Genomic DNA, 14,260 nt, shown 5'->3' with positions numbered 1-14,260 from the left:
TATTTTTTAGCTTGTCTGGAATTTACATTCCAGATCAGGTATTGTCATGACACACCGTCCGTCCGTCTGTCTGTCCGTCTCCTATTTCGACTTCTCCGGCCAAACCGCTGGACCTATCCGGCTGAAATTTGGCAGCAACGTCCCTCTCCTGACTGCTAACGTGGATTGCAGAGCTCGTTGGGTCACGTAACTTCAACTCGGTCAAAATGGCCGACTTAGTAAATGTCTTCAAAAACATTATTCTCCAGACGCACCAGTCAGAATGCCAGGGAAGGGACGTTAAATTGCGGATCGTGTCAATCAGGTGACCGGAAGTGTGACAAAATGGTGGTCACACAAATTCCTTCCAAAGTCTTCTTTTCCTGACCTACCCAAAAAAGAATTTCCAAAATCGGAGATGGTTACTGCCTGCGCATGGGCTTTCTGCATATACGTGGCAAGTTTCACGAAGATCCGATGAAAACTCTGGGTTGTGAAACAAGAAATGTCAAAAAATAGGAATGACGTCATAAAAATTGATATGACGTCATAGTGATGTATCATATGTGCGGTAATTCATCTCTGCTAATGCCCTGTTCGATTCCCACAAACAGAATTCAAAAAGCTTGCCTAGTTTCGGAGATTTTTTTTAGGCGATTTCCATTAGCGGAGATTTTTTTTTTTTTTTTATAACTTTTTTTTCTCGGAGGAATTTTCAAAATCGGAGATGGTTACTGTCTGCGGAGGGTATTTTCACATATATATGCCAAGTTTCAGGAAGTTTCGATGAAAACTGTAGGCTGTGAAACAAAAAAGTCCACAAGAAGAAGATGAAGAACAACAACGTGAGTAAAACTTGGAGATCCTCCACGAGGATCTAAAAATCGATAAAAGTTGTTATAACTTCTTATAGCTTATCTGATCTACAAAGTGGCCAAAAAGTCCCGATGCACACAGTTTGAATTAGAATTAATCTGTATGCTTCCCTCCATTTTCCGCACAAATTTGAATTTTTCTCCATGTTCTTCTGGACATCTTCCATGTTGAGGGTTTGAGGTCCTAAAAGCTGTCCCTGACAGCTGTTTTGAAGTCTTGTATTAATGTAGTGTATGTATTAAATGGTTCAAATGTACAAGAGGAAGTGAGTATTCTTTGACACCACCACGAGGCCAATGGCAACGTTGAAAGAGCTACAGGCCTTTATGGCAAAGACTGGTCACTGTGGGCACGTGACAATATCCCGAGCACTCCACAAGTCTGGCCTGTACTGCAGGGTGGCAAGAAGGAAGCCATTACTCAAAAAAGTCCCACCTTGAGTCCCGTTTGAGGTATACAAAAAACCACTCCGGAGATTCTGAAGCCGTGTGGAAAAAAGTTTTGTGGTCCTGATGAAACCAAGATGGAACTTTTTTGCCTCAATGCAAAACGCAAAACTATTCTAGTTTTGTATTTTAAATTAATTTTCTGAAATTTGTAGAATTTGTTTTTCACTTGGAACTTGTGGGTTAGAATATGGAAAAAAAAAAGTCTGATTTAATGCAATTTAATTCCAGGCTATAAGGCAACAAAAGGTGAAAAATTTGAAAGGGGGTGTAGACTTTCTATAGGCATTGTACATCTCTTATTCCACACTATATTGTATTTTGTTTGTACCTTCCGTTAATGCACTCGGAGAGGGTGTCGTGAAGCGGCATGTTTTGGGTTTTTTTGCCTTTGGTTTTGTAATACGTGAATACGCTTTAGCTTTGGTGTAACAGGGTTTCCCGGCAAGGGTTTTGAAGGTTTTTACCATTGCGGTTGAATGAAGGAATGGATTCAGAATATGAAAGTCTTGGATGTCTTTTTCTTTCACAGTAACGAAGATGCCAATAATGCTGCTTTCAATATCAATGGCATCTCTCATTCCGAGGAAGAAGTGCAAAAGCCTGTTGCTCTCACATCAAACGGAGGTTGATGGCCTGTTTGGTGTTTTACCATCTCCCCTCTGGTCTAGCTCCCTCTTTTCTCCCAGTCTTCAGACCCCCCCCCCCCAGCTTCTGCAGAACACATTCTTCCAGTAACACCCTCCTGGTTAAACTCTCAAAATTCAGGCTCACCACATCTCAACTCCTTTTTTTCTCCCTTTTCTCAGACTACCTTCTAGAGGTGATTCAATCCAACTCTTCCCTTCAAGGCGAGTTGGAGGTGAACCACAATATCATGTCAACCCCATCCCAAATTTTTCTACCCCCAATTAACCTTGCCCAACTCAACCACATAATCTTACTTGCAGGTGAAGGTGTATCTTCCTCTTTTTCCTGTTGCTTCATTCCCTTAAATGTTGCATCAAGAAGTTATTTTTGCCCTCTATCACGTCGCTCTTCCATGAGGATGTATCAAAACAAGGAGCTGATACTAAAGATCACCCTACTTTTGGGTGGTAAGAGAAATAGTTGTGTGTAATATGAAAGCTAAACCTTGAACGTTTTTTGAAATATCGCGTACACAAGCCCAGTTAGCGAGATGGTTGCCATTCCAACAGAATTCAGCCAATCACCGCCGTGATCTAATCAGGTTGCGATAATGTCATGAGGAATAGATATCTGCAAGACGAAGGATAAATGTTGAATGGTTTTTGAAATATCACATACACAAAAAGTGCATGGACAGATGATCGGTCGGTCGTAGCTCATTTTATTGTCCCCCATCTCTGAACTGCTCAGAGGGATGGGGGACAAAAAGTGAACGATGTGTCTTTAATGAATGATATGCTTAAACAAAAAAATAATAATAGCATCGGCAGACTTGCACATCTAAAGAGCCTGAAAAAGTCGAATTGATCTCTATTGAAAGCCACTGTATATGCCTGGTGTTGGCTTAATGGTTTGGGTGTTGGGCTTGGGATCCGAGGATCCTGAGTTCAAATCCCCCTTGGCTATTGAATTAATACCAGGTGGGGTTGACTCTGCCTGTTACCACCCTTCCGAGGTCGGCAAAATGAGTGCCAGCTTGCTGGTATCCTGTGTCGGAGTGGTGACCCGTCCAGGATTGTGCCCAATAGCTAAGGAGACTGCTTAGGCAGCACCAACGCTCTGCACAGAGTATGATCCCAATGGATCCCTCCACATCCCCCCTCAAAGCTTCATGTCCCACATTTCTGCATTCCCCCCTCACACAACCCCTCAAAGGACAGCACTCTCTGTGATACAATGCCTCATCTAGTGACATTGTACTCTTTTACACCAATGGGAAAAAAAAATCTGTTCTTCCTTCCAGTGTAACTTCCATCATCGATTAATGAGCCGTGTCCATTTACCAAATTATTTTACAATCCACATAAGATAAAAGGCTTCATGGGTGCAATGGCAATAACATTTCAAAATATTTTCAGCAAATGAAAGCACAATGTGAGGATAGAAGTTGTATTTTTAAATCCATTTCCAAAAATTGGGAAAAAAAAACTCATTAAAAAAAATCATCATGACAACAAATAAACAGATTCATTCATAGTTGCAAGTTCAGATTCACATGGTCGAACATTAATCAGCAGTAGATCAACACGTTTCTTAGTCTTCAACTTGAAGCCTTGATCAGAGTTCAATGCAATGCATCAAAACCTTTTCAAATGGATTCAGTAAGAGCTTCTCTTTCTGGCAAGAAACTTCATGTAAATTTATGGGATATTTTGAACAAGCTCTCTTTTAAAAGTTTACAGTCAGTTTTATCGAACTGAATGGTACAGAAGAGTATGCAGGGGTAGGGGGTGAGCAAAGGGGGCCGTGGCCCACAAGAAAATAAAAATAGAACTCATTCATTGGAGGTGCTGACTGACTCACATCACCGTTTTCTCTTCGTGCAATGCTGCCCCCGTGATCCGAGCGCTGACCTACACCATCACGTGGTCACAATGTGAGCGTATGTAGTCCTGTACTAATTTTCATTGCAAGCTCAAAGTAAAACTCATCCTAGATATTCACAATATGAAGCTCTGTGCCAAATCTGGTAATTCTAGCTGCCCTCGTTGTCCAGTTATCCTGCCGGCAAACAGACAAACTCACAGACGGAATGATTGCAATACGCACGCACCAAGCCGACGGCCGTGGCGGGAGTAATAAGTAAAATAATAAAAATTAAAAAGAAACAGAGATAAAAGGGGATAAATTAAAAGTATAAACCTCACCAAAGTTTCAAAATAAAACTGAAAACTGATTAAATTAAAACTGTAAGCACGTCTTCACATTGTGCAGGCACAAGAAGAATGCACAGATGCAAAAAGAAATCCCAAGATAGCCACTAAAGCTGCATCTGACAATTAACCTTCCGGTTCCTGTTCTTGAGTGACGGTGGTGGTTCTTCTTCAGGGACTCTGCCGACTTTCTTAAAGATAAGTTTTCTGGTCGTTATTTGTCGCGTTTTTACTGTCCTTTTGTTATCTCTGTGTTTACTGTGTGGTTCGAGTTCGGTCTGGTGTTAAAACTTGTGCTCATCGTTGAGTTTTTGTCGTCTTTTCAGATCGGGTTTCCTTGAGACCTACTCTTTTTTCCCGTTTGGGTGCACCATCGTGTTTATTGTATTTTCTCCTTATTACCAACAATTATTTTCTCCACTTTTCCCTCCACCCGTCTCAACTATACCTTGCAATATTTTTAATAAATACAACAAAAATACCTTTCACCTCACCTTATACCCCGTGTAACCACGGTGACTTCCTGTCCTGACTTATTCCTCCTTCTGCTGATTTATCATGTTCCTTCTACTTTTGCGAACCCACCTCCACAACCTTTCCTTTACCTAATCTTAAAAACAATTCTTTATTTTTTCAACCTCGCACATTACAACTCCCGTAACCACTTGTTTCCCCCACCCTTCTTCTTCAAAAGGCTATTTTCAATTCGACCTTTCTTTCATCCTGTGTTTAAAAGTCCAAATGGTAAAACATTTATTTTCTCATTCATTGCATCCCTCACATAATATATTTAATGGTATCTCTGACTTAAAAAATTTAAAACTACCAATTTGCAATGTATGTTCATGTTCCATCAATCATCTTTTTTTCTTTTTTTTCCAACTTCAGGGCCAATTCATCCCATCAACTGAAATATACCTCCTCCAAACCCCTCACTCGTCATCGCCTCTCCTTACCCTTCCCATCTTGCCTCTCATCCTACCTCCGCTTTAGGCACCTCTTTACTGTCTTCTGCTTCAGTATCAGCTCCTCTTCTCTTGTCCCAAAGTATGTGTTGTTCCAACATTAGTGGTCTCCGTTCTAACCGAACAGATATCCTACTCTCTCAATCAGTACACTCCTCAACACCACAAATATGCTCTTCCTTACTCTCATCACACCCCCCCCTCTTCCCAACCCATCAAATCTTGTACCTCCCCCCTGCCAGCTATCTTCACCATACCATACCTCCACCAAGTCTAATCCTTCCACTCTCCCCACCTCTCCCATCGCCCTCCTGCACCTTAGCCGTGCCAGCTCTCGTCTCCCCTCCTTCTCAAAGCAACCTTCACACTCTTTCCCCCTCCAAGCTTCCCTCCCACCTTTCACAAAAACTCCACTGCTCACCATTCTCCCTCCAATCTTCCCCCTCGCTCCCCCTCCAGAAAGCTACCTCCTTCCCCCACTCTCTCATCACTCCACCTCCTCCAATCTTCAACTACCCTCTGTCCCCTCTCTTATTACTCCCGACTGTACCTCAACCCATCACCACCAAGCCTTTTCTCCTCATCCGGCCATCTCCCTGAGCTCTTCTGGAATGCCCCACACTTTCCACCACTCTCATTACCTCCCCACCTCCTACCTCGTCCTACCCTCTCTCTCTCCCCATCCACCCAAAACCTCCTCCCCTCCATCTTCCTGAACAGTGTGGACCTCAAACATCCAGAGCCTTCACTCAAACCTGACAGATTTTTCCATACAGGTTGCCACTGTCAAACCAGACGTCAAGCAGCCATCAGATTTCAAGACTGGTCTCCCATCTCCACTTCCTCCAACATCAACTCGTCCTGGGAATTCTTACAGACAAACAGATCCCTGCAGCTACCAATCAGCCTTCTCCCAATAATCAGCAAGGTTATGGAATCCATCATCACTTCAGACATTAAATCCTTCCTCTTCTCCAATGACCTGATTTCTAATCATCAATTTGGTTTCAGACCAGATCACTCTACCCTGGATATTCTGCTTCTGCTCTCTCAACAATGGATGGAGGTCCTCAATGCCAAATATGAAATCAGAGCCATCTCTCTCGACATAGTGTGCTTTTGATACGGTCTGACACCCTGCCCTGCTCACCAAAAACTCTTCCTATGGTATCCAAGGACATCTCCACTCATGGCTCGCAGATTTCCTCTCCAATCACAGCCAACGTGTGGCCCTAAATGGAGTTCTTTCATCCCCTCTTCCTGTCTGTGTTGGCTTAAGAGCTTGCTGTTGGCTTAAGAGCTTGCTGTTGGCTTAATGGTTAGGGTGGTGGGCTTTGGATCCCGCTCAGCTGTTGAATTAATACCAGGTGGGGTTAACTCGGCCTGTCATCCTTCCGAGGTCGGCAAAATGAGTGCCAGCATGCTAGTATACTATGTTGGAGTGGCGACCCATCCAGGATTGTGCCCAATAGCCAAGGAGACTGCTTAAGCAGCACCACGGTCTGCACAGAGTATGGTCCCAATCTCCTCCTCTTCCTGTCTCGGCTGGAGTAACTCAAGGCAGCGTTCTGGGCCCTGTTCTTTTTCTGGTTTTCATCAATGATCTCTCCAACTCTCTGGAAAATCTTCTATGTCTTTGCTGATGACTCCACCCTCTGCCGTACCATCTGTCATCCCTCAGACCGGCAAGCAGCAGCCTTTTCACTCTCTGCAGATCTGGATAAAAGCACAAGCTGGTCCAACATGTGGAATATGTCTTTCAATCCTGACAAATCTCACAACTCTCACTATGTCTCTCCGAAATGACTGTCTGGAACCTCCCCCTCCCCCTCCCCATCTACTTCCTCAATAATCCTCTGGAAGAAGTCCTTGCATTCAAGCTTCTGGGTTTCACTATCTGCCATGATCTTTCCTGGGAAAGCCACATCTCCAAGTTGGCCTCAAAAGCCAGTCGCCGACTGGGAATCTTCCGTCATGTAAAGTCCTTGCTTGGCACACCTGAGCTTGCAGCCTGATGGAGTACTGCTCTCCCCTTTGGGCTGGTGCTCCCACCTCCCACCTTTCTCGGCTTCACGCTGTGGAAACCAAGGCATTTGGGATCATTGGTATCTCCCACGATGAGGCTGAGTCTTTGGGTCTCTGATTCTCACTACAGGTAGGCAAGTGGTCTTTCTGTCTTCTACCGTCTCCTCTCCGGACTCACCCCCCCCCGCTCTGTCTTAGATATACCGCCCCCCCCACCCCCCACTCATATTTACACAGAGCACTCAAGGTCCGCCAACAACCCCCTTCTGGTAAAACTACCAAAATCAAGAATCACTGTTCACCTTCACTCTTTCATTCCTCTTTTTTGCCACCTTTGTAACAAACTCCCACACTCTCTTCAATCCCACTCTTCCCTCCAGGTCTTCAAAACAGCTGTTCACCACCATCTCTCATCTTCCCTCATCCAAAACCATGATATTTTCTACCCCCGTTAATCCACCCTAAACCCATCTCCGTCAAATTCCCTGCTTTCCTTCCTGAAAGTCTCTGTTGTGTCCATCTTGTTTACCCTTTTGTGCCCCACCCCATCCCTCTCCTTTCCACAGATCTCCTGTCTGTTCCACACTGTTCTCCTGCCCCTCGTCTCTTACTCCCCTTATTGTACGTTCTGTGTGTTAACTCTCATATGAGCCTCGACAGTGTCTACAAAAAATAATAACAATACAATTTTTTTTTTAAAACAACCTCCCAGATCAATGCCAGCATTTGGACCTACTTTTGTCTCGGTTGACCCTACCTGGAATTATCTTATGGTACGTGAATTACCTAATGGCAAGTGATAATTTTATCTTTCGAAATATCAATGCAACCTGTGTTCCAAGTCAGGAGCTGACAACGGCACCAAATACGAAGGGTGTTCCGTTTGTTTGTGGCTCATCCTACTAGTAGACATGATAGGAAAATGAAACTTATCGAATATAAAGCTCCATCCTTGTTATTATGATATGTCTTGCAAATTCCACATTTCTGTGCACAGATCTTCCAGAGCATGGACTCAAAGTTGGGAACCCCTCTAAATTCAGTCAAAATGGAGAAATCGGAGCTCCAAGATGATAAAGTACGTGCACAAAAAAGGCTTGCCTCCAAAGTAAATGCATATGGATATGGTAGCAACGTTGGGGGATGCTGCTGCTTCATATTCCATGGTAAAGAACTGGGTAGTTCAGTTCAAGCGTGGCAAAATAAGCACCGAAGACGAACACAGATCAGGTCGTCTTGTTGAGGTGACACCAGAAATTGTGGACCAGGTGCACGACGTAGTGATGAAAGCCAGATGAACAACCATCAGGCACGTCGCTGAGACATTGGGTGTCAGTTTTGGTTCGATTCAATAAACCCTCACAGACAAATTGGACATGGAAAAAGTGTCAGCAACGTGGGTTCACCGAATGTTGACCGTGGACTAGAAAAGAGCTCGTCTGTTGCCGTGAGCTGTTGGACCATTTTTATGCTGATTCAGACAACCTCCTCCAGCAGATCGTCACACAGGATGTGACATGGGTTCACTACTTTGATCCTGAGACCAAGCAACATAGCATGCAGTGGAAACAAACGGACACCACCCCCTCAAAAGTTCAAGAGGACATCAGCTGGAAGGGTCATGGCCATTGTGTTTTGGGATTGTGATGGTGTGATAATGGTAAGCTTCTGAGAAAAGGGAAATCCTATTAACAAGAAGTATTATTCTGATGAACTGCACTGGTTGTGTGATGCAATCGGAAGCAAAGGAGAGGGGAAACTGGCACGAAGTGTGCTGCTTCCCCAGGACATCTGGCTTTTAAAAATAATATTGCTTGTGCATCTCCACTGTTTTTGGCATTGCCCAAATCTCTTCCTGGTCGATGCCATGGCAAGCACAGAGCACCCAAAACTTTTTTGGAACAATACAAAAATGTAAACGCCTTCACAGTCAAACCCACATCGCCATTCCATTCTTGAATCCATCCTCAAGAAGCTGGTGACCAATCAACGCAACAAGACCCTCAGGAGCATGTCAGAGATGAGATTGGCTGTGCCATGCTGAGGCAGTCATTTCTGTGGCTGTAAATGTGAAAGCAATCGTCGAGGCTCTCGAGGACATAAGTAGTCAACCAGTCGACTCGGCCTAAAATATCTGCTGATGCACCAGGGTTTCGCAACAATTAATGAATGTTCAACTTCATCCAATCTTAAATCAATCCAAGATCAAAAGTGACTATCTGCAATCTGTGGCAATAGATCATCTTCTGACAGCTCTGGACTCCAGTCATAAAAGGAGAATTTGCTGGAGCTGCAATTAGAGGAAACGCTGCATAAACGTAGAGACATTAAAGCTATTTGTGAAGAAATGAACATTCAGGCAACTTGACACTTATTGGAGAGATGAGCACCGTTTTCAGTTGGCACAGGAAGAGTGGAGAGTACTTCCTGGGACAGAAGAAAGCCACCGCTGATATTAACCGTTGGTTTAACCAAGCTGTCCAAACAGCCACAGATGTCCTTCAGCCGTGTTTGTAAGCTCCTTCAAAAGGAACTAACATTACCTGGTGTTGTTCATCTCAGGAACCAGTTTGGTATGTCTGCGGCAGAACAGAATGAAAGCTCTACTTCAACGACAAAGGACCCCAAAACATAAGATCACTCCCTTCAATCTGAAAGTATTTTGCTGTCACAGGCAGATACAGGGCATTCCCACGCCTCTTCCCAGTGTTCACCGGACTCGCAATTCCTGTGATCTAGCTAGTTTTGCAGATGGCGTTCTCCACACTAACTGTGGTCTAAGCTGAGATCATCGATGACTAGCAAGATTCACAGATCTGATGCTGCTCTTCTCTGAACAAGACCTCACTGAGTGTTGAGGAAATAACAAGAGTTCTGTTCATCTTCGACCTCTGATCTCGCACCACTGTGGTTTTGTGATACCAAATACAAGGCACTTCGAGGAGATGAAGAAGCGTCAAATAAAATGGCTAGTGAACAAACAGGTATTTACAGCTGAAGTTAGGATTCATTTATTTGGCTGACCACACTATTGCCTGTTGGAAAAGTAATCTCGTAATTATCCCAATTGGCGTTGTCGGGGTCCATTGTCTGGAATAGTTCCTCGTAGTTCCCACCATCCCTTTGTACTTTAATATATTGAATTTTTTTTTTAATTTCCACTCATATCCCCTCTATTTTATTAAATGTATTCCTGGAAGTGGAGCCTGGCATATGACATCAAGGCGATCAGAGTTAACACCCCATTAGATTCACGGGATCACATCACTAATGCGAAGTCATGGTGACGTCAAGTGCTCGGGGACCATAAAAGGGGCACGGCGCAATCGTGTCAACCAGTCTGGGTCAGTCAGTCTGAGAGACAGTTTAGCCAGGGCGCTCATATTAACGAGAGTCTGGAGTCTGCAGAAATTGGTATGAGTTGGGGTTCTACTGGTACTTTGCAAATGCATCTGTTCCCAATCAGCTTGCCGTACCTCCGGCCCACATGCACAACCACCACACGTATTGCATCCAGAGAAGCACTGCATGATCCCTCTGCATCCCCCACCCCTTTGGCACCACACAAATGGCACAGACCCTGCCGGCATGTCGGACACAGAGTTAGTCTACAACGCCTCAGGCAGAGGGAGGGCCTACCTTCCTCCTTCTCCCATCTTCTTTATTGTCTTGTGCCACTCCTGTACGAGTGTTGGTGTTGTTTGGGATGAGGTTAAGTATGCGGAGCTGGATTTGCATTAGAATAAGCACATTTCCGGGTCAATTGCTTTTCTCTGTAATCGTATTTTACCCCCACCTTGTTACAACTTTAAACCTGTATTGTTGTCTATTTGCTGTGGCTATTTGGGTCACGGACATTCCTACAGCATGTCAAATTCATTTGGGGAAAAATAAGTGTATCATAAATCAAATGAAGAAAAATTATGTTAATTACCACACGTGCGATTCAAACGTGCACCAATTCGCTTCTGGCTCAAGGCTCATCCTGCAGGGTTGATCTCTGGCGGGACCGAGTCCAGTCCGTTAGGACAAGACCAGTCCTGTTACAATATTAAATAAAGAGTTCATCGAACACCTTACCCCGCACAATCTTGAGAGAAAAGTCAGCAAATTTGATTGGTCAAGATGATGTAAAATTATATAATATTTAGTCGAAATACTGTTAAATGGAAGGGAGCTAAAGGCACCAAAAGGTGATTTGGGTTCTAGTGTTCAAATATATAATTTAATTGAAATAAAATAAAGATTTTTAAGGTTGAAGAAGGAAAAAAAAAAAAAAACGTTTGGGAAGTTTACAACCGTTGATGCAATTTTGGTTCCATTCGGTTTTGAAAAGACAAACAATGTCTTTTACACCACCCTATTTAACGAGTCACATTAGTTATTTATGCTTGTTATTTGTGTCCTTTATGACATCCTTAAAAACAGTACGTTCCCCGTTTGGAATGATTTTCAATTGTGTTTGATTGCTGGACAGGCAGACTATAAAAATTAACTCGCTCCTCTCTGCACATGCGCAATCGGGACAAATTCAGAGCCAACGTACTGTTAAACTAACTCCAGGTTCGTTTTCCGATTCGTATTCAAAATATAACATTCAATTGAAATCAAGCTGTTCCTCAATCATAAACTGACGTTTGTGGACAGACAGACACGCACACACTTAATTGCTTAACCCCACTTTTCACTCACGGGGTAATAAGTAGATGTGCACACAAAGCATGCTAACTACTGTACCCCTCCTCCCACCGCCAAAGTCTTTGCCCCCCCTCCCCGCCCCCAACCTGCTGACCCCCTTTTCAAAGATCCCGGCTATGCATCTGGAGTGTTAATTGATAACGAAGGCAGAACTTGGCAAAAGAAAAAAGAAAAAAAGTCTCATCAATTAATTGCAAGAACTATGATCACCGAGTTTTCAACAGATTAAGATGCATTTGGTTGTTGTGATATTTAAATTACGAGTTACCCACACCAAACCCAAATCACAAACAATTAGGTCAACACAATAGCAAAAGCAACAAATATTATAATGAGCACAAGGAACACTTTAAGCATAAAGCGTCGGTTGGCAGTGACAAACTGCAAGTATTTCACAATCTCCGTGTGGGCCGCATCCACGTTGAGATGTGAATCTTCAACTCCAGCATCAATCCTGGGAGCAAAAGCAAACAGAGAAAACTGTTTAAAAAAGCAAAAAAACAAAATTCATCCATAGCAGAACCAGACCGACACATATTGCACATGCACAATCTTTCTCGAAAATGGGAAGTCAATTATGAACATCATCTTTAGTACTCTCTACTAATTGTTTTTCTTTGATTTTAAACCATCTGAACTCAGGATTTTTTGTTAATTTTTTTTTTTACTACACAGTTGTTGAGGTTATTGGAAGAGTGTAATAACATGGGGGCACTGCATTAGATAAAATGGGGGTAATGGAACAACAACAGCAAACAGGTGTATCTTAACACGAGGAGAAGAACTGCAGGAGAATGGTGAGAACATGGTCTCAGCAGGTGTGGTGAAGCTCAGATTTGGAAATGGGAGAGATCACGAGGTAGCGGTGGACAGCAGACTTGAAATCCTGTGGGGGAGACCCCGAAACAACATACTTAGACAGCTTCCACAGGTGAGAAAAGAGAATGAAAGAATGTTGATGAACATTGTGATTGGACTTTGGAAGGGAACCCCCCCCCCCTCCAAAAAAAAAGAGCTTCTGGTAAAACACCTACCTCCTGGAGGACAAGGACTAGGTGAGAGGTGAAGGGTAAGAGGAGCAAACCAGAATGTAGCTGGTAAAATAATTACAAGGCCACAAACCTGCCTAGGCTGATCAAGACCCAGATTCTCAGCTTGAGATTCCATCAACTTAAAGGTCCTGAGATTCAAAGGCCAGAGGGGAGGAAATATGGGAAGGAGTAGCAGCAACGGTGCACAGTGGGGAGGCATATTCCATGACACTCCAGATGAAGACTTGACACACCATTATAAACTGAGGATGGCATACAAAGAACTTGGCTCTGCAGAGAATTGTGTGTGTAGACTGCTTTGGAGAAACAGATTAGAGATAATATCTGCACAAGACAGCTGATAGCTGACATTCAGGCATTGGAGCTCTAGAGATGATACTTCCAGAGATGATACAGAAATAATTTTGAAGATATGCTTGTCAGTACTAATTGAGATCGAAAGTGAGAATATTTGTCATCCTTGCATAAAAATACATGTTCCAGGAAGATGACCAGTCTTTTATTTTCACGAGATCAGCAGATAGCAAAACAGTTACAGCTTGTAAAGTGGAGGGGTGTGGAACTATTCTGCACACAGTGGAGTCATCTGCAACATGATGCAATGGATTTTACAATACGAAGACATGCATTGACGTCAATCAAGAACACGATTTTACCCAGAACACTGGCCTCCAGAAGTAGGGCGTGGGAAAAAAATTCCATCCGAAATAACCCACCGCTTGTGAGTGCAAACAAATCTGATCGGCAGTGGAGGAGAGAACCCGAGAAATCATTCGCCGTAGGTTTGAAAATCTGGGCAAGGTGCTAGACAGAATCAAGAACACAGGTGTCCAGTGAGATAGCCATGACCTCTTCATTGAGATCGAGGGGATGCATCCACAACTGATATCGCAGAATCAGCACGTCCAAGGTGCTGTGAACCGAGCGGAAGCCAAACTGATGGTTCATCACACATTGCCACGCAAATAACCTGCCCCATCGTATACCCCACACCTAGGAGGGGGGGGGGGGAGGAAGTGCACCAGGAAAATTTCAGGCACGTATAACCTGCACACGGGTAATCCCCACGAGCCAGGGGTATGTTCGATTTCCAAATTTGTTGGAGAGGGCTCACTAAGTGACTTAAGTACTCAAGCAAGCACTCCATTCAAAATCGGCCAGCTGCTTGGTAAATGAACACACCCCAGCTTTCCTCTCCATAGTCCCTGCCATCCGATGTCTGCTGTCAATACAAATAAGAGAAAATGTGAAAATTTCACGGCTGAATTTAAACTGAGTTGACAAAAAAAAGTCGCCTGATTTCATTAGAAGAGGACGACGAGAGCAATTACGACATGGATTGCGACCGACTTTTGGTGTGTTCGGTGACCAAGCAG

At 43.7% G+C, this 14,260-nt stretch overlaps 1 protein-coding gene, 1 long non-coding RNA gene and 1 pseudogene across 5 annotated transcripts in view; 2 read left to right on the top strand and 1 right to left on the bottom strand.

Annotated features, from left to right (window-relative positions):
* Positions 1-14,260, top strand: part of LOC147019444 (uncharacterized) — a 58,913-nt gene that overhangs the window by 21,808 nt on the left and 22,845 nt on the right. The window lies entirely within an intron of this gene.
* The window catches only part of LOC147019443 (syntaxin-5-like), a 39,042-nt gene continuing 28,148 nt past the window's right edge, over positions 3,367-14,260 (bottom strand). For 2 of the 3 annotated variants that reach the window (XM_085893954.1, XM_085893955.1), the window contains exon 11: positions 3,367-12,286. In XM_085893954.1, the coding sequence (XP_085750080.1) occupies positions 12,127-12,286 (160 nt within the window). In that variant the 3' untranslated portion in view covers positions 3,367-12,126. Of the gene's footprint in view, positions 12,287-12,308; positions 12,719-14,260 lie in introns of those variants that run through there. The other variant, XM_085893956.1, reaches the window with a different exon arrangement.
* LOC147019445 (histone-lysine N-methyltransferase SETMAR-like) lies at positions 8,095-8,806 on the top strand (annotated as a pseudogene).

This window comes from Eptatretus burgeri, chromosome 9 (genome assembly GCF_056783735.1).
Source record: "Eptatretus burgeri isolate ZD-2024b chromosome 9, Ebu_testis_v1, whole genome shotgun sequence".
Lineage (NCBI taxonomy): Eukaryota > Metazoa > Chordata > Myxini > Myxiniformes > Myxinidae > Eptatretus > Eptatretus burgeri.
This window is presented reverse-complemented; position numbering and strand designations above follow the sequence as displayed.